Here is a 19,282-nt window from a genome sequence, read left to right as displayed (position 1 = left end):
CGATCCTTTCTCTCCCTCTTGCCTTGCTCTCCTGATTGACTCATCTCTTTCAAGTCAATAAAGCTTCGTGTAGACACCCAAGGGAACAGATTGCAATGGCTGAGCTTCCTAGCTCCTGTGGTCAACAGAAATGGAGTGGTTTTTTCCATCCACCACTTCTGAGCACCTAAGTTGGGATTTGAGGTGTTCTGTGAAGTTCCTGACCTGATCCTGAGAACCTAAGTGAGATGCACCCTTGGATGTACCCATTGTGTTGTCTGTCTGCTGGGATAGACTAGAAAGTCCTTTAAGTAAATTTAGACTTTGTAAATTGCCCTCTATCTCTAATTCCTCTAATTTCCTAGTCCTGTGGTCTGTCCTGATGGGTTACACTGAAGAATTGGAGCTGACTGGAAGGCTGATGGGTGGCAGCCATCACTAGGTGCCCTGCAGAGCCTGAAGCCACTGCAGGAGCCCCAAACAGCTCGGCTTGCTGCGTAGTTATTCCTGCACAGCCCAGAAGAGATGTACAGGCTATGCTAGATGCAAACACTCGCAAATGGACGTGGAACAAACCGCTCTTTAGGAGAAAATTTATGCTGGACTTTTCAAAGAAGAAATTTTCTCATGTCATTTGTGCCTTTCCCCAGCGAAACCATCAGACACTCTCCTGTTTGCTCTGTTCTTGTGGAGAACTGAGTTTGTAATTTGGGAGCTGCAAACCAATAAATGTTTCAGGAGGTCCTGACTGAACATTTGCGTTCAACTGGTGACATGTACCACAAGGAGGAAGAGTTGTCCTCTGCTCTTGGGCTAGCCTTCACTCTTGCTGGAAAAGATCAGCTTTCCCAGAAGGATGGATTGCCACTCAGACAAAACCTCCACTGAAATTATCCAGCCCTCTCATAACAAGGATAATTACATCATTATGTGCCAAGATTTGCAATCCACCTACTATCGTATAATTTATATAAATACAGAGCAATAGGGACTTTTTTTTCCCCCAAAGAAGAAAACCCAGCAAATTCGCATGAAGTTAAGACATAAGAAATTTTATTTTAAGTTGATTTAGGAGACCTAGCTTAGATTCCAGCTGCCGCGCTGGAGACCAGCCGTTCCTTCCTCTGGACGAGGGAGCTGGCTTATTGCTGTGGATCAACATTGCCATCCTGTGGCCAAGAGGATGAAGTGCAGTGACTAGGTAGCTGGCAGGAAACGAGTTTGTCAGTCTCCAGGCTGCTGGTGGATGGGACGGTTTTCTATCTTGAAAGAGTTCTTTGTTTGATTTACAGCTGTATGAAAAATATATACGGATGGCTCTTTTTACCCCGCCACCATGCTTTCTGTCTAGGTCACGCAATCGCCTAGGAATATCATCATCTTCTAAACACACATTTTCATCAGCTTTTTGGATATTGATTTTACTTTGTCTCTTCTACTCTGCAGTCAATGAAACCCCTCTTGGTTGGATGCCAGCGCTTGGCAGTGAGTGTTTGGAAGACTGGCTCCTTGCTGATAAAAGTTCTTCTGATGTTCTTTTCCTGATTTTTTAATCATTAAAGCACACAACAGAGGTACCGAATTTTCAGTCAGTTCCTTTCAAAACCCAGTGATTAGAGCAGATGTGATGATTGTTTTACCCTGGGCAATCAACCTCCACTGCAGAGAGTTTGGCAACACCCCCGTGGCATCATCTAATTTTCACTATGCACTCCCATGTTTCTATTCTAACTAGCACTGTTCAAGGTATGCAAGGAATTAAGATTGGCTCCAACTTACATTGTATGCGCACTATCAATACTTGTATAAATCTACTGGCTTCACAGAGGTTACACCAATTTTCGGTTTGATGTAGTGATGCTAGAAACTGAACCTGGTGTATTTATTCAGGGCTGAGATGTGGGTGTTTTAGGACAAAGAAGGCTTTTCTGCCACAAAGAAGGTTAAAAAGCAAAGTAAGTGCATAAGAAAACAGGTGATGGTAAATAAACAGCAAATGCTTGGTGTTTTGGGAATGAGTAAACTATCTTTTGCCCAGAACAGAGGTGTTAAATTCTGTGTTAAACCTTGACTCCAGCATGCCAAAGTCAGATGCACAATGTAATTAAATCCAGTTCAAACAGATTTTGAGTATGAATGATGATGAGTCCTTAGTACATTATTCTGTTTTTCACAGTGCGTAAATGTTGCTCTGGGTCTTGCTGAGATTAACGGGTCATTGAGGAAAGATCAAAGCTATGGATTCTGAAAGAATAGCCAGTTGGGAGATGCAGATTTAGAAAATCCTTGTGATTTTTTAAACTGCAAGAGTAGACTGAGGCACTCAGCTCTTACTGATTGCTATGGCAGACCAACTGAGGCAACAAATTCCAAACAACACTTTGGAAATGCCATCACCTCTATTTACATCAGTTTATTCACAAGGCTTCAGTCCTCACACAGCTTTGCAAGAGTGTAAGTTTACTTCAGCAGAGCTTCTGCAGTCTGGTGTGTAAAAGATATTAGCTTTGTGTTTTCTCTTTATGCATTGCGTCACTTGCATTGAATAGTCTGGAAAACAACACAATAGGGGTAGAGACCCTATTTTCAAATGGAAAAGGCTGAAGGAAGTTTGGTGGGCAGTGGGGAACATTGTCTTGTGGATCTTGGGAGCTTAGGATTCAGATAAATAAAGCAGATGATGGGAATTCTTTAAAGATTTACAGCGTGGGTCACTTTATCGGAAAAAATATCGTAGGATATAAATGTGATAAAAATGAATAAGGAGGCTGAAACAAATGGACTTCTTTGATGTCTGAGAGTCTGTTATCAACAGGAGACAGATACATAAACACGTGGCAATTATTGCTAATTGAAGAATCAGGCAAAATGGTTTGTCTCTGCTGGAAAGTTGTCAGCTGAATTTCCGAGGTTGTTTGTACAAGTTTTGGGGCTGGTAGTTTGTAACTCTTCTGAGACCTTTTGTTTGATTGGAGTATCAAATACTTTTCGCTTTGCAAAGGAGCACCGTCTGTTCCACACGTCGCAGGAGGAAAGAGGGACGGGTTCAGAAGCACCCCATGGCATGTTGTAATCATTTAGCTCCCATATGGCATCGGCATAATCTTCATAACTGGATGCACCTACGTGCTTTCCTATCTCAGAATCGGGAGCAGAGGGTGAATAGAAACTCTCCAGAACCTTTGAAAAACTAGTCTCTGTTTTGGCACATCATTCTTTATTTTACTCCTTAGCCTGTGTTTCAGATTACGAGTTCTTCTGTATGGTCCTTTTTTAGTCTATGTTGGCTCTGGGCCAAATCCAGTTGCTATTAAAGTCAACAAAAAATGTTCATTGATCTCAATGGGAGCAGGGGTTGTAGGAGCTTCTCTTTTGGAAATTACCTAGCAGGCTGCTTGAGGGTTTTAAGTAGAAATGTTATTAGATAGCATAAAGATTCATAGTTGTTTATTGCCATTCCTGCCTCTTCACAACTGATGCCTTCTGATTATTTGTTTGAAAGCTGAAATTATCACAAATAGCCTATGATTTTCACACTGTTGGGGAGAAGAGGCGATCGGTGAACAACAGTGCTGGCCTACAGTCTGTCATGTATTTATTCCATTAGAAAATTTCAGCATATGTTTTAAATAGCATGTCTCTTGATCAAGGGAATTCTTGCTAAATAAGCAATAAACACTATTGTATTGTATTGTGCTCAGTAAGCTATATATATACATACGTACAATGGCAAAACAAAAATATCACTCACAATTGTGTGATTTATAATAAAAGTAGCTTTTAAATACGCTGTTTCTCCCTCCAAAAAAAAAAACCTGCAAGCAGCTAAAAGGTCAGAACTTACTGCATATAGCCATTGCACCCCCACTGACTTCAATACAGCATCCAAGTAGGAGCGTGGGCTCAGTCCTGGGTGCTGCAGTGGGCACCAGGGCTGTTTGCAGGCTCTTTGCTGCATGTGCCAGCTTTGTGCTCTGTGTAACTTCTAAAATTCAGAAGCAGGGTGGGCCAGAACTTAGCGAGGAGAAGAGGTTGTGGTCCCTTGGTTGTGTTCCCCATGCTGGTAGTCTGCCTGTGGCCTCACGTGCCATGTGGGTGGTGTGGGTGGGTGTCTCACCAGGATGAGGGTGTGAGATGGGGTCCCTGCCCTCGGCAGGGTGCAAGCAAAGGGCGCTGTTGGAGAGTGGTCCTGTGAGCTCTTATATCTGTTGTCAGCTTATTAACCGGCTCCGTGTTGCCCTCTTTCTGTTTCAGTTGTCGGTAGCGATGGGTACTTCCCCAAGGACATTCCTGATCCTGGGATGTTTCCTAACAGGTAATATTCCTCAGTCCTCTAAGCCTCCTCATTCCTGCTCCTGCACAAACCTGTATTTAAGTTTCCTTTCGTCGTGTCCACAATAACAAATGGTTGGCCAGCTGCCTCCAGCCTCTATTTTTCTGTCCTTCCCTTTGGTAGGCCAAGACAAGGCCTACCTACAGATGTCCCACCCTTGGCACGCTGGAGCACCTCCGGCAGCATGGAGCAAGCCGGGCTGCCTGTGTGGGCTCCAGCATCCTCCCCCTTCCCACCACATAACCGCACTCGCCGGGCTGCCCACATCTGCAGAACGAATGGCGCTGGGAGGGGAGGGCAGGGTTTGCCACAGGGCTGCCAAATATAGAAAGGGCCCTGCAGGCTGAGATAACACGTGCAGACGTGAGAAACTGGTTTCAAAGAAAGCCTGGGTTCCTACTGCTGGTTTGTTGTGCAGGGCCCACTTTCACAGTGTTTTCCTGGTGAATTCCCCATTTTCTTGTTCGGGAACTTAGGGTGTGGGCCCTCTCATTTTCCTTCTGGGACTTGGACCTGCACCAGCCCACCTACAAATTACCTAGGCTCGCAAATCTGACCCCATAAATGTAGATTGCATCTGAAAAGTGGTGCCATCTACAACATTTAGTTCAGTGAATTACAGTTTTATTTGGCCATAAACTTTCTGTACATTTTGGCCAGAGGTAGACCCGATGCACAAATTTTGGATCTAGGCCCCTTCCCCGGCCCTTTGCCGAAATAGAAGCCAGATGTAAAGTGCAGGTGTTGGCCTTGGAAAGTGGTTTCTAACTTTCAGTGGTGAGCTTCCTCGAAAATTGACAGGCCTGCTGACTTCCCGGCCATTGCTGCAAGGAAAGGACCTTCAGCCTGGCTTGTAGGGTGCCCATGAACCAGGAGCCAGGGGCTGGGGCTGGGACTTGGGGCCGAGAAGCTGAGGTGTGGATTGGGCTCCATCCCTAACTTCACCTCCGTCTTTCACCTCTGGATTTGTCAAACAGGGCTCAGTGAGCAAACACTTCTCTGCTTAGCATTTCAAAGGGAGGCCATTTGCCCTCCACTGGGAACAGCTCTGGCTTTTAACAAGGGCAAATTTCCTGGGATGTCAGCACATCTGAAATGGCCATAAAGATGCCTGCTCTGGATCCACTCTGCACCCTCTCCCGTCCCTGTGCTGAGGAGGGGCTGTGTGTTCATGTGCTCTTTATTTGTGTCTTTTTCCAGGCCCGTTCCTAACATTTTGCCAGCTTCCTCTGCCGACTATTGTTCCCAACAGAAATGAAATGGTTGTACAGCTCAATTCCAATTTCACACTCAAATGCTCTGGAGACAGCGAAGTGAGCTGGCAGTACCCAGTGACCGAGGGAAGCCACAGGATAGACATCAGACATGAAGAGAACAACAGTGGCCTCTTCGTGACAGTGCTGGAAGTAGGAAATGCCTCAGCTGCTCACACGGGCCTGTATGTTTGCTATTACAATCACACTCAAGTGGAGGATGGGGAAGTGGAGGGGAAGGACATCTACATCTATGTGCCTGGTAAGTGGGGGTGCCACAGGGTGACTGACCCCCTTTCCAGGGTGACTGTGAGGGATGTTTTGGGACACGTGTTGCCCAAACCAGTGCCACGTCTGACACTAAAGCAGTTGCCAGCTGGGGAATGCCAGGTCTTGTTTTTAACCTGATTTAAACAGAAAGGGGAAAAGCTCACATGTGCAGGGGGCCCAGGAAGCAGGAAGCAGCAGAGTTGTCCTGAGGTGGCTGTTACAAGGGAGGATGAAACAAGAAATGCTACTGCTGACCAGTCTGAGGCAAGATTAAAAATATGGTGTTTCTACGCAGCGTTTCTTACAGTGCCCTATAATTTTCAAAGTAAACACAGCCTTCCCAGTCCCCGTGCCACCTTTCTCTGTAGTGGTGGAAAATCTGCTGGACGCAGAAGAAATGACATCCCTTCTCTTCAGAAGTTCCTATCACCAGCTTTGCCCTCCCACCCCGTTGTTCTGGCTGAAAATTTCTTTAAAGGATTCCCATGTTATCCATCAAGTTATTTATTTATTTATTTTTCTGTGGCTGAAATAGGCACCACAGACTGAGCCACAGCTGGCTGCGTTGGCAAAGCGCTGTCTGGATGTTTCCTCGGTGTTCAGGGGATAAGTGGCAGAACGGCAGGGCCAGAGAAGACCAAGCCATGACTTTTGCAGTAAATAGTCTGAGCAGGAAATGAAGGAGAAAAGAAGGGATTGTAAATCATCCTGCAAAACTAAAATAAGTTGTGAAGGAGATGATGTCTGAAACTGCAAGGAGGATTGTGGAAGGGGAAAATGGCAGGAAGGACTAATGAGGATTTTTTAAAGGCTATTTTACAGTGTTATTAATTCTTTGCAGTTCATGATGTGTGACTTAAGTACAGTGATTCTTCCAAGACTTTCTCTACATTTCCCACAACAAACTTAATGCATTTGTATTCATTCTTGAAGCACTAAGAGGTTTCAGCAGAGGCTTTGGCACACATATCTCAATTTCCAACCAGCTCTAGCCAAATCACCAAAAGATTTTCTTGCTGTTAAACGGGCTTGTAACTCACTCAGAAAAAGGATAGCAGGGCAAAAGGCAGAAGATTTCTTCAAGAAGAGGGCATTTTGTTTTGATTTTGAAATGCCTCTAGATTTCAGCCTACCACATTTGCAAAGCAGAGACACCCTGTAATTTTTTCCAGTCACTAAACATTAGGATGTCATAAATGCAGGAACATATCCTTTTCTCCAAATTATAGAGAATGTTTCTGTTTCCACTATAAATTTTGTCTTTACAATTGTTTTTCCTGCAATGAATTAGGAGGGCAATGGGTGGCAGCAACCCACTTTGGCCAAGGAGGGTTACTCTGAGACTTCACGCAATATCCCAGTTTCACTAAAAGCACAGAGAAAACCAAACTAGGTGAATCCCATTTCTGTTTTAAATTAAATTGGGAAAAAGAATACATGGAGTTGGCAGCATGTTTGGGATAGAGGACTGTCTTTGGACTATTGCTACAAAGAGCCTGCCAGTGCAGCATAAATTCTATTGTTGGAGGGATTTGTATTGCTATTTATTAAATTTCATTATAAAGCTTTGCACAGAAGCTTCAGGCTAGCAGAGATTATTTGTTTATTCCGAATGGCCAAGTGTAGATAATTTAAGGGCTTTGCTTTTTATGTTTGATATGTTATGCAATTATGTTTTGAACTCAAACTTTGGATTGGCTGGATAGGAAAGTTGGCACGCATTTTGTTGACTTTGAAGAACTAAAACTACCAGGTGTTTGTTTGCTTTTTTATGGTCAAATACCATAGTCTGGAAACCACATGCTGTGACCGTAATTAACTATGTCTCATAACTGCAATGTTGGACATGTTAGATATGCATAAAGATAAGTATCCTGAATTATTTTTGATGAAATGTGGCTTTAATGGTGTTAGCCATAAACAACACCAAAATTGATTTCTACTTTTTGCGATTGAGTGGTTTTTTTTTTTTTTTTTTTCCTTTTTTTCTTTTCTTTGTGTATTGGTTATGGGGCAGCTATTATTACAGAAGGAAAAAAATCCAGCTGAAAAAGATGAGTGATTTGTTCCAATAAAATATTATTGGTACATTAATTTTATTTTATTTTTATTATATTTCTTTTTATTTCAGTGAAAGTTGCACTTGAACACAAAATCTTTTGTCCTAAAAGTTAGATGTGTAAGTCCAAATTCATCCCTAAGATCTTTGCTGTATATGTCTTGATAGAGTTGTTTATGACAGAGAAAGAGAAGTCATCTTTAATTTAATCCCCAGAAATTGCATAAATGTTTTCATACCCATTAGTTATTTTTCATGCTTTGTGTCACTTAATAGCCTTTTGCCTCACTGTAGGAATATATCAGAACCAGGTCTAATGGGAAGAATAATATCTCTTGGAGTCCTTTGCATTTCCAGTTCTGCATCCTGAATTGTCAGGAAGGAGCCCGAGACCTTTCCTCTTTTGTGCTTAGGTCAAATGTCTCACTACATGACACACGAGAAAACAAAACCAAGATGCTCTTAGCATGCCTCACCTGCAGTCTCTGAACAAGTGGAGTCACGAACTGTACTGATTTCAGTTAAGACCTGTAGGTGGTCATTGATATCCAGTTCTTGCATATGGACTTCCTACAAACAAGGTAGTGTAAACGTACCTCTTGTTTTTTACAGACCCAGACATGCCTTTTGTTCCTTCCATACCAGAAGACCAGTTCATCCTAGTAGAAGAAGGTGATCCCACCATTATCCCATGTCGGACAAGTGACCCAAATGCTCAAGTGACTTTAATTAACAGTTTAGATAAGGCTGTGTATGCTTTCTATGACAACAAGCAAGGCTTCATAGGAAACTTCCTTGCGGGATCATACACTTGCAAAACAACAGTTAAAGGTGTGGAGTTCAAGTCTGATGTGTTCCTCATCTATATTTTAAGAGGTATTTATTTATTTTCATTAATAATAATAAAAAAAAGCAGTAATGTGCAGCCCAGTTCGTTTCTCATACTGTAGAGTCATATTAGCACCAGCATCATGGGGTTATATCAGATATTACCCCATTGATGAGCTCCTTGATCCTGTGGCAATATTGCTAGTCACTTAGTTGCTAGTTTGCCTAGCAAACTACCTTGTATACAATTCTGATGAGAATAAAATGCCCTTAACTTTACCTCCTCTCTCAAATGGTTGCAAAAGTCTTTTGTAATCCATTTGTTTTCATCCTGTTTGTTGAAACAGAACTTAAAAGCCTGGTGTTCCCCAGTGGATTCAAATGATAGAACTTTGGTTAGTTGGAAAAAACAACACAATTCAAATATTTTGAGAACAAGGTTTTATTGACCAGTAGTGGATTTTCAAAGACAGCCACTGATTAGCAAAATGGAAAATTACTTTTATCACAAGTGCAGTGAGTAAAAGATCTCATAGGGGCATTTGAGATATGAACTGTTACTTGAAATTTTATGCATGTATCTTTTCTTAATTGAATTGATTAAACTCAATTCCTGCACACTTCATCCTTTAAATACACATGTTTATATCAGTATGAATCAGCAGTACTTTCACTGAATTTTCCAGGTAATTCCTCAACAGAGGAAGTGAAATAGAAATCTCCCCCTGAAATTACACAATGTGAAAATTGCATACAGTTTTAAACTAAATCTGTACTCTCTCTCTCTCTTTAGCTACTTCACAGCTGCCAGTTGAAATTGAAGCTCTTAAAACTGTCTACAAAACAGGCGAGACCATCGTAGTAACTTGTGTGGTCTTTGACAACGAGGTGGTTAATTTACAGTGGAATTATCCTGGGAAAGTGGTAAATCTCTCCCTCTTTCTCGGTCTGCATGTTTGTAGTTACTCGTTGGGGAAGAAGGTGGGGTTGTGAAATATTCGTCTCTTCTCTGAATGAGGACAGCTGAGGAGAAAAAACAAAGTAATTTCTTTTACTTCTAAGGTAACACAAAAGAAAGTCAGTACCAAAAGTTAGACTTTGTTGTTAGTAAGTATGCAAAGCATGAGAGGAAGGTGAGGTGTGACTGGGAGTCCACGCACTGAGGGAGGAATGCTGCCTCTCAGGTCTTTTACCAGTTCAAAAAAAGAAATGTTGTGGAAATAGAAAGATCTAGGAATGTGTTGGACATCTGTGCATAGTGCTACTGCTGAGGGTATGAACCTCAAAGATGGCTCTCTTAAACCCTGGCTTCTTTGGCATAATAAAGGATGATGGAGAATGAGGTTCAGAGTCTTAGTTGTTCCTAGATGTGCAGGTGTAAATTAAAATGACTCTTGCAATCAATATAATTACTCACTAATGAGAACTTCAAAGCAAAAAAAAAAAAAAGAACATATAAGAAAAAAAAAGTTGTAAGAAAACCTTAAAACTTTCAGAGAACCTCAGAACTTTTCAAACCTGCATAACATCCTTCTGCAGTAAAAAAAAAATATTCAGTGAAAATAGGTTAGCATCCTGACAAAACAAATTTTCAGAATATCCCATCTAAAATGTCTGGTAACTGAGGGCATGGAGTAGTTGAAGTGACTGCCTAATTGTGACCCCAAATTGCAGATTTATTTAAGCAAATTAAGAGCCCAAGTGAAAAAATGATTTGAGATTTTGTTCTATTTTCCATTTTACACATTAAAGCCCCTGCTATATGCCATCTTTCCAAACTATCTCCAACGTATTTTTTATTCCAGCTTCTCATAACATGGTTGACCATTCTCACCATCCTTACTCTTGCAAGAGTCTTCTCCTTGCTGATAAATTATTCTTGTTTTAGAGTACAGAGAACAAATCATCTAGTAACTGGTTACTTTTTGTCTGGTAGAGGGGATAAAATTTCACCCTATACTTCATAGGAACTGAACAAAGAAAATTCAAAATAAAACCCCACAGGTTTTCTGTCCAAGGAGAAGGTAGCATAAGCAGTGAAATGCACTTTCAGATTGCTCACCCAAATTTTGAATGGTATTTTGTTTCAAGTGAACAAAATATGAGTTCTAAATCTCCTCACCCTTCTGTGACTTCCCCCAGAAGGATGTATTTTTATAGACATATCTTTTGTGCTTGTGGCTTGAAAATATATCCTTGACTGAATAAACAAGTCTTCTGCCATACAGGGTTTAGATGGTTACTCTCACTCCAGTGGCATCATAAATCCTCAGTGGTCTACTTTCAGCTTAGTTACTTAAGTAAGGTTTTTTTTTCCTTCTCCAAACTACAGAAAGAAAAAGGTGTGATAAAACTTGATGATATCAAAGTCCCATCGCAGAAGCTGGTTTACACCTTGACCATTCCTGAGGCATCAGTGAAAGACACAGGGGATTATGAATGTACTGCTCGGCATGCAACCAAGGAGGTTAAGGAAAATAAGAAAGTAGTCATTACAGTTCATGGTATAGTCTGATTTCAGTGTCCAAAAATTATTAACATGTTTGAAAACACTACTCTTGAAAAATGCTGCACAGCATTGTTCACGCATGGCTTTTTCATTTGCAGACAAAGGGTTCATTCATCTAGAGCCTCAGTTTAGCCCTTTGGAAGCTGTCAATCTACATGAAGTCAAAAATTTTGTCGTCGATGTGCAGGCATACCCAGCTCCAAAAATGTACTGGTTGAAGGATAATGTGACTCTGATTGAAAATCTTACTGAGATTGTTACTAGTTCAAGCAGAGTCCAGGAAACAAGGTAAAAATACTCTCATGAATCTTACTTTGCCATCTCCCCTAGAAACTTGAGAACTACTCCTGCTCTATCTTTCTACTTCAGTTCATTGCTTCTTCTAAAGTAATGTTTAAAAAGTCTTTTTTATCTACTCTATCTACTTAGTAGTTATCTACTTTGTTATCTACTCTGCCTTTTTTGTTCCCTTGATAACATTAACATCTCCAAAACATACAAACCTTGGTTTCTGGGCACTAGCCCTCTTCAGTCCCTCCAAGAAATCTTCACTCCAGTAATCTCTAGCTACTTCCAATAATATCAGAGTCTTTGTCAGAGCCATGCAGAATATAATAATGTACACTTGTTACTCAGTTGTATTTTGGTAGACATTTGTTGTATGAAAAATGATTTTAGTGCAAAGGCATGCTAGAAATGCCAAATGTCAGCACATTATAATCTCCACATACCCAGATTACATGTTGCATAGAAGCAGATTTTTTTTATGCCTCCTTTAAAAATACAAGCAAAATACAAACAGACAATTACAAACCAGACCTCCCATTTCTGCAGGTTTCAAAGTATACTAAAATTGATCCGGGCCAAGGAAGAAGACAGTGGATATTATACCTTGGTTGCTGAAAATGAAGATGAGATTAAAAGATACACCTTCTCACTGCTAATACAAGGTAAGGAGTCCCAAAGCCTAGCTCACCACAACTGATGGCCCACAGCAAAGATTTGATCCACTTACACACAGGGTCAACACTGAGCACTGGATTGCCTAGACTATTGAGATAAGAAAAGCGTGAATTAGGGTGTCCGGAGGAGTGTATGCGTGCCTGCCGAGCCCTTGGAGCTCTTGTATGCTGATCCTGGCTTTGACTTCTGCACTGGCGTTGTGCCAGAAAGAAACTTTATCCTCCTGCCTAAGTTATTCCAGCTGACAGCAGGGGCGATAGCTCATTTAACATGACGTGAGGACGTGGCATACCCGCCACACTTCCTTTTCGTGGCTCTAGCCTAGGATCCCTTCTGCCCTTCAGGAGACAAGGACCTCCTTGGCCAAGTCCCAGTCTCTAGCTGCCAATTAATCTGTGGGCCAAATAATACCTGCCCTGCTTTATTTGAAATTTTAAACTCTTTTCTAGACCTTGCTGAATATTTTAACAAACTTCTGACTGCTTTCCAGTTCCAGCCTTGATCTTAGACCTTGTGGATGACCACCATGGCTCTGCAGGGGGACAGACAGTGAGGTGCTTGGCAGAGGGGACCCCGCTTCCTGATGTGGAATGGCTGGTTTGCAAGGACATTAAAAAGTAAGACAGGGTGCTTTGTGATCTAAAATATGACTGTTTTTCTCACTGACTAGCTTACCATTACTAGTTACTATACCACACTGTCCTCATCAAGGCCCAGTAAGCTATAAATCCGATTTGTCTTTTCAGAGGCATATTGCTTGTGTTTTGAGAGGTTGTCAGTACCTTTCCTAGTGATCATATCCTGTAGGAGAATACATGATGTCTTGATTTAGCTCTGATAAAAGCTTTGTGTTCAATAAGTGAATGTAGCAGATCTTGAAGAGTACCTGCCCTTCCATTCGGGGAGTTCCTATCATTTCACAGTTAGCTCAGTCTGCCTCATTATCACTCTTGTGTGCTTCTAAATTTTCACTTGTAATTATTTCTCCTCAAAATTATAATTTTCACCTTCAAAGTATTCTAGACATGTAGCAATTATCTTGCTGGTTCTAGACTGATTCCTGCTGCAGCTGCTGGGAGGCTCGGCTGTCCCTGGGAGGTTGTACACCAGGCAGAAGGAGACCACACATGGAAGGATGCTGGGAGCCCTGGGCATAGCCCAGCTGTGCTCTGCTCTCATTGTGCTAAAGTCTCCTCCTGCCTGGTGGGATGGTTGTCCTCATAGCCCTGCCCCAAGAAGCCTTGCAGACTGTGAAGGATTCAGGGAGAAGCAGAGATCCATCCACTACTCTAACTATGCACGATACTTAGCAACACCAAGATCTATCTACACCGGACCTGCTGGGCTGCATTATCAGGCCTTCAAAGTGGCAGCAGTAATGAGCATCAGAAGGCCAATTATTCTGATGGAAGAAAGATGCAGGCTTTTCACCAAGGTGGTCTTAAGTACTTCTGGTCCTTAAAATGATCATTGTCAGAAGAAGATTATAGGGAAAGGTGATTCCTGTTGTGTTCACTCTTTATCCACATCTACACCCAGCCCCTGTTTCCACTGTTATTCTTCTCTGCAGATGCAGCAATGACACTTCATGGACTCTTCTGACTAATAATATCTCTGATATACACATGGAAGCCCATCTGGACGAGAAGAACATGGTGGAAAGCCAGTTGACCTTCCAGAAAGTAGAGGAAACCCTGGCTGTGCGATGTGTGGCAAGAAACGACCTCGGTGCTGTTACTCGGGAACTGAAACTTGTGGCTCCCAGTGAGTTTGCTTTGTTCTTCTGTGAGATTACAGCAGCCAGTCTGAACTCTCTTTAACACACATCAGTTCAGTTTGGAAGAATGCTTAATAGATAAAAACATAAATTACTGCAAATAAACATAAATGAAAATTGATTTTATTCACCCTGGGACATCTGAGGATGAGGCATTTTACAGGTCTTTATGGTGCATCTGTTTTTTGCTTATTACGTGGTTCTGCGATTCATTTAATCATCTTATTACCACTGGTTATGGGATGTTATTCCAGACAATCTTCACATTTGGTCTTGAAACAGGAAGGCAGAATAGCTCTGGGCTTGGAAAGGCTTTAGAGTCACCAGCCCCAGGGAGCGCTCCTGCCACATCTGCAAGACATGGGAACTGTGGCGGTGCGGGAGAGGGGTGTCTTGTACATGTGTCATATTCCTCATGTCTCAAGAGGAAAATATGGTCTGTTTTGTTACTCCACAGCCTTGCGATCAGAACTGACGGTGGCTGCTGCAGTCTTAGTACTGTTAGTGATTGTGATAATTTCACTGATTGTCCTGGTCATCATCTGGAAGCAGGTAACCTAGAAAGAAATATTTCACTTTGGATGCTGGGCCCTGCTGGGTTTTGATCTCAAGTCAGGCACAGGACTAATGACTGGTTTTGCATTCAATATGTTTTGCAGAAGCCAAGGTATGAGATAAGATGGAGAGTCATTGAGTCTATCAGCCCCGACGGCCATGAATACATTTATGTGGACCCAATGCAACTGCCTTATGACTCCAGATGGGAGTTTCCTCGAGACGGGTTAGTGCTTGGTAAGTTTCCTCTAAGGGGCTAATCCAATCCTTCTCCTGGGAAGACAATTAAGGGCAACTTTAAGGTCTCCAGTACCAGCATTTGCGATGTAACTCATAGCCATGAACTCCAGAGTCTTTCTTTATCTGCTCTCTTTGGTTCTCCTTCCACATCCTCTTCTCCTGCGGTAGTGTTAGCCTCGAGCAACTCATGTTAGTGTCTCCCACGCCTTCATTCCAGCTCTGCATGCTCTGTGTGCAGTGCCCACCTCAATGTGGCTTAGGTGGCCCCTGCCAGTGTTAAACTCCAGTTCCAACATTCACTGCTGCTAAAGCATCCACAAGGAGCAAATTAGCAGTTTTAATTTGCAAGACATTTCTTTATTTATGTGGAGAGGCCAAGGGAAACCTGCAAGTAGTTATGCAGTTTTATTAAAATATTTTTTAAATTATTAATCCACGATGTGCATATATCATTGATGAGTAACTGCATAACTTATTTTTGTGGCTACTGCCCTTCTTCCTTCCCCCTTTGCTTTCTTGCTTTGTTTTTCCTGCATTGGTGTTCATACAGAATTCAATTAGCAATTACTTCTTCAGGGCTGGCCCAATTTGTCATTTATATCAGTTGAAATTGTAGTGATTATAAAGAATTTTAATATTCTGTCCAGGTAGTGCTTTAAATGCACGAGGCATCCCTCTCTTGGCGGTATCTGTGCATCAAGCTGTATACAAAAATTCAGGAGAAGAAAACTGAAAGGTGTTTTTTTTTTGTTTGCTACTGTTTAAGGAATGCATTCCCCTGGTGTAGTTCTCCTACCCCTACTGAGGGAAAAGAATTGATATTAATTCTTGAAAGAAGAGGCACAAAAAAAAATTCTGGTTCAGGAATGATATCCTTTAATTAAATTCATCTTGCTAATTGAAAACTAGGCGAGGGTGGATATTTAATGGAATTATTTTATAACAGCCCCGACTTTAATTATATGCCTAAATAGGATTTGTCAGATCTGAGTTAACAGACCACCGCTGTGACTTTGTCTCCCTCTGACTCATGAGCACCAGTCTACTTCAGTGCTTTCCTGTTTACAAGTACATTCACGACAGTCAGGGGTGCTATATGTCCTTTTAGCAAACAGGATTGCGCAAAGCATTCTTCTTGACACAGTTAACATTTCCCTGCTGGCTGTTTTGCCATATTAAATGCTTCCTCTCCAGCTGACGAGGACCGTTTTGTTCCTCGGCTTGATGATTCTGGTCTGTGTGAGTTTTCTCGTATTGGAGTGGGAGATGGTATCAAAGGAATTGCACCTTTAGCTCAGGGAGGCTCTGAAAGAGGATGCAAAAACATTTTGGCTCATTCAGATGAGCACTTCCCGCCCTAGCTGAGTAAGCCAGCTGGCATTCATTTTTTTCTCTCTCTCTCTCTTTTTTTTTTTTTTTTTTTTTTTCCCTGAGCTAGTAATGCCTGGAGTGCAGAGCTATGTTAAATGCCAACTCTGAACATTTGCTGGCTGGAGTTTCAATTGATAAATTTGGGTTACACTGCACATTTCCCTTTGTTATCCCCTCTCAACAATATGGGTAGTGCTCTGTTTAAAGCAGCCAGCAGCCAGCACAAGACTAGGGGATGTGCAACAGAATGAGAAATTGGATAACACAGTGAGTTGCTTGTGTGCCACTGTTTTCTCTTGGCACTGCTGAGAAGCTGTCCCTGCAGGACATCCTGAGATGGCAGAGGGCAGGGCCCTTCAAGGAGAGGGCTCTGAGTGCTGCTGGATCTCAGGATTTTGGGATGGCTGTAGAGGTTGCAGAGTTGTTCCCATTGCTTCCCCAAAAAACACCCGTCTGACACTGTGGAGTTGATGAATTAAATGCTGGTCTGACACACAGAATCAGACCCATCCCCACTTGCAGCTTGCAAAAGACAAGTTAAGGTTCAAGTTTTTCAGCACTTAGGGACGTGGTACCTAGTTTCTTATGAGTCTAGAAGCTGGATATAGATTATAAAGCTTGTCCTTTGTTTGGCTTTTTGTACATGCTAAGAAAGTAATGATTCAGTTTGGGGTTAGATGATCCTTCCAGTTCAATTTCAGCCAAAGGAGAGCCCAGTTGAGAAGGCTGTGTCTGGGACTTCACCTTTGTAGTTGTGTCCCCTGGAGCAGAACATGGCACCTCTCCGCTGGTCTTGGCAGATAAGCTCTGCGGGTGGGTGCCAAGGTTGAACTGAAGTTAGCTCTCACCCCCAAGTACAGTTCCTCCACCAGTCTGAGGAGCCTTGAGCTGCTGCTGAGAAGTAGTCCTGTTCCTCCAGTGGGCAAATCCCCGTCATGCCTTTATACTAAGAAAAGTAAATCCACGATATAATTTTGGGCTCCAGTGCAGGCCTTGGCATCCAGAAAGTGATGGAGCTGGTTGCATTACAGACACCTCCAACTTGTAAGCAGTCAGCTCCCACCTGGCTCCAAGTTCCAAGTGTAAGACACATGGGACGTATATGGAAAGGGGTGAAAAGGGGAAATAGCAGCAATAGCTCCCTGCTGCTCCAGGAGCGCTCTCACTGTCTCCACATGCGCCCAGGCTCGGCCGAGGTGCAGGGGAAGGAGATGTGCGTCTCGTGCTCAGTCGACAATATGGACTGGGGGACTGGGGAGGAATTGGCTTGTGAAGACAAGAAGATCAAGGAGCATCAGTGAGTGCCATCACTTTCTGAAGGGCTGCATCCTGCCATGTGGCTCCCAGACCTTTGGGCTGAAAAATTTCAGGGGCCAAATTTCAGACTCAGGTTGTTTGAATTAGTTTGAAATTTAGTGGGAAGCTTTCTCACATCCTGACTGGGAAAAATAACCTTTGGAACACAGGAATTTTGAAAAGAAATTGGCTAGTTTTTATGTGCGTGACAAACTACACTGTCATGATCTTGGAGAAGTTCTTCAGTGGTAACTCAGCTACTCATGCTTTAACCGTTTCTTGTGCTTGTTAATGGTGCTGATATATATTTTTTTTTGGCTGAAAACTTTCTTCTAAAAGTGTGTATACAATAAAAGTGTGGGCTGTAGCCACAGGATAACAGAAACATATGGTACTGCATGCCAGATAACACCTTCAGAAGTGTAAAAAGCGGCAAGTTCAAACTGCAAGTGAACGTCAAAGACAAAATGCCATATATCTCCATAGTAAAAGCCACTACTTAGTCTGCCAGTGTTGGAAGTTAAAAAATAACATGAAATGAAGCAGCAAGCTCATTGGGAATATGAAAATGTTGTGTCATCTGGAGTTCATATTTCGGGTTTGTTCACTGAATAAACGTTGCCTTAATGAGCTTGCTGTCCAATATGGAAGCTATGAAATATAGTATTTTGGATCATGTTTGTGCAGTTTATATTTCTCTAAAATCTTGCTCAATCTGTACACAATTCTTCTGCACACTATATCCATAACAGAAGACAGGATATGATAATCCAAAATTTTTGTCTAAATTGATTTGCGGGAAGAGTAAAGTGTGTATAAACATTAGCTGTTTCATTATAGCATTTGGAAATTTGCAATAAAATTTATTCAAACATGTGAAGCACACTTGTACATTAAACTTCAGAGGAGTTTCCCCTCATATGTGATCAACATGTATTTCAGCTTCCTTCAGATCACTGATGGCCCTGCTTGTCTATTCCTAAACGTGTTGCTGATTCTCTTCAGCCTGTCTTGCTGCTAGATGTATCCAGCACAGATACAGGAGCCTGAAACTATGGCTAGAGAATCCTGTTCAGATTTGAAGTAAAGAGCACGATTGTGCTGTAGTCAGATACTGACTGAGGCAAGGAAGTCAGCTTAGACATTGGAAGTTCAATGTTTAGGAAGGGTAAAGTGAGGGTGGCAGGGCAGGTCAGGAGACAAGTTTGAATGAAATGAAATTCCTCAGAGCTTCTTTCCTACAAGTGCCCATGTACAGATGTGCTCCTGATGTTTGCTTGTTTGCTTCTATTTAGGAATTGTTCTTAATTACAACATTTCTTTAAAATATTTTTGCCTTTTCTGCTTAACAACGCTGATAATAATAATGCCAGTGGTCTGGCTAAGTGAGCATGCTCATTCCACATAAGAATCACAGCCCAAAGTGGAATGTCAGCGGGAAATGAGGCTAATTGCTGTTTTGCTCTGGAATAAATAATGCTTTCCCTTGTGCTCAGGTCGAATCCTTGGTTCTGGTGCATTTGGAAAAGTGGTTGAAGGGACTGCATATGGATTGAGCCGTTCTCAACCAGTGATGAAAGTAGCTGTGAAAATGCTGAAACGTAAGTTATCACCGTTTCGTTTCCTATGCTAGGCAGTACATGTTCCCATGGGGTTATTTAAACACTGCTTGTATATAAATAGTTTCTCCATATCTGAAGCTTCAAACCTACCTACAGTGTGGGTGGAGCCAGTTTGCATAACTTGCCCAGGAACCACAAGGAGATTTCTTGTGTTGAAAAGAGCAGCTTGTAAAGTGCCTCTGTGCCACCCAGGCAACCCACAGTACCCCTGGAAAAGGGCAAACAGA

General features: G+C 42.2%; 1 protein-coding gene across 3 annotated transcripts in view; it reads left to right on the top strand.

The window, feature by feature from the left end:
• PDGFRA (platelet derived growth factor receptor alpha) overlaps window positions 1-19,282 on the top strand; it is a 34,861-nt gene that overhangs the window by 3,087 nt on the left and 12,492 nt on the right. For 2 of the 3 annotated variants that reach the window (XM_083835647.1, XM_083835649.1), the window contains exons 2-13: window positions 4,234-4,294; window positions 5,513-5,827; window positions 8,507-8,770; window positions 9,516-9,646; window positions 11,055-11,226; window positions 11,330-11,519; window positions 12,066-12,181; window positions 12,685-12,811; window positions 13,765-13,958; window positions 14,429-14,523; window positions 14,631-14,763; window positions 18,930-19,034. In XM_083835647.1, coding sequence (XP_083691773.1) covers window positions 4,246-4,294; window positions 5,513-5,827; window positions 8,507-8,770; window positions 9,516-9,646; window positions 11,055-11,226; window positions 11,330-11,519; window positions 12,066-12,181; window positions 12,685-12,811; window positions 13,765-13,958; window positions 14,429-14,523; window positions 14,631-14,763; window positions 18,930-19,034 — 1,891 coding nt within the window. In that variant the 5' untranslated portion in view covers window positions 4,234-4,245. Of the gene's footprint in view, window positions 1-1,425; window positions 1,554-4,233; window positions 4,295-5,512; window positions 5,828-8,506; window positions 8,771-9,515; window positions 9,647-11,054; window positions 11,227-11,329; window positions 11,520-12,065; window positions 12,182-12,684; window positions 12,812-13,764; window positions 13,959-14,428; window positions 14,524-14,630; window positions 14,764-18,929; window positions 19,035-19,282 lie in introns of all 3 variants that reach the window. The other variant, XM_083835648.1, reaches the window with a different exon arrangement.

The sequence above is a fragment of the Anser anser genome, assembly GCF_964211835.1.
Source record: "Anser anser genome assembly, chromosome: 4".
NCBI classification, from domain to species: domain Eukaryota; kingdom Metazoa; phylum Chordata; class Aves; order Anseriformes; family Anatidae; genus Anser; species Anser anser.
Note: the sequence above shows the minus strand (reverse complement) of the source record. Positions and strands in the feature narration are given on the sequence as shown.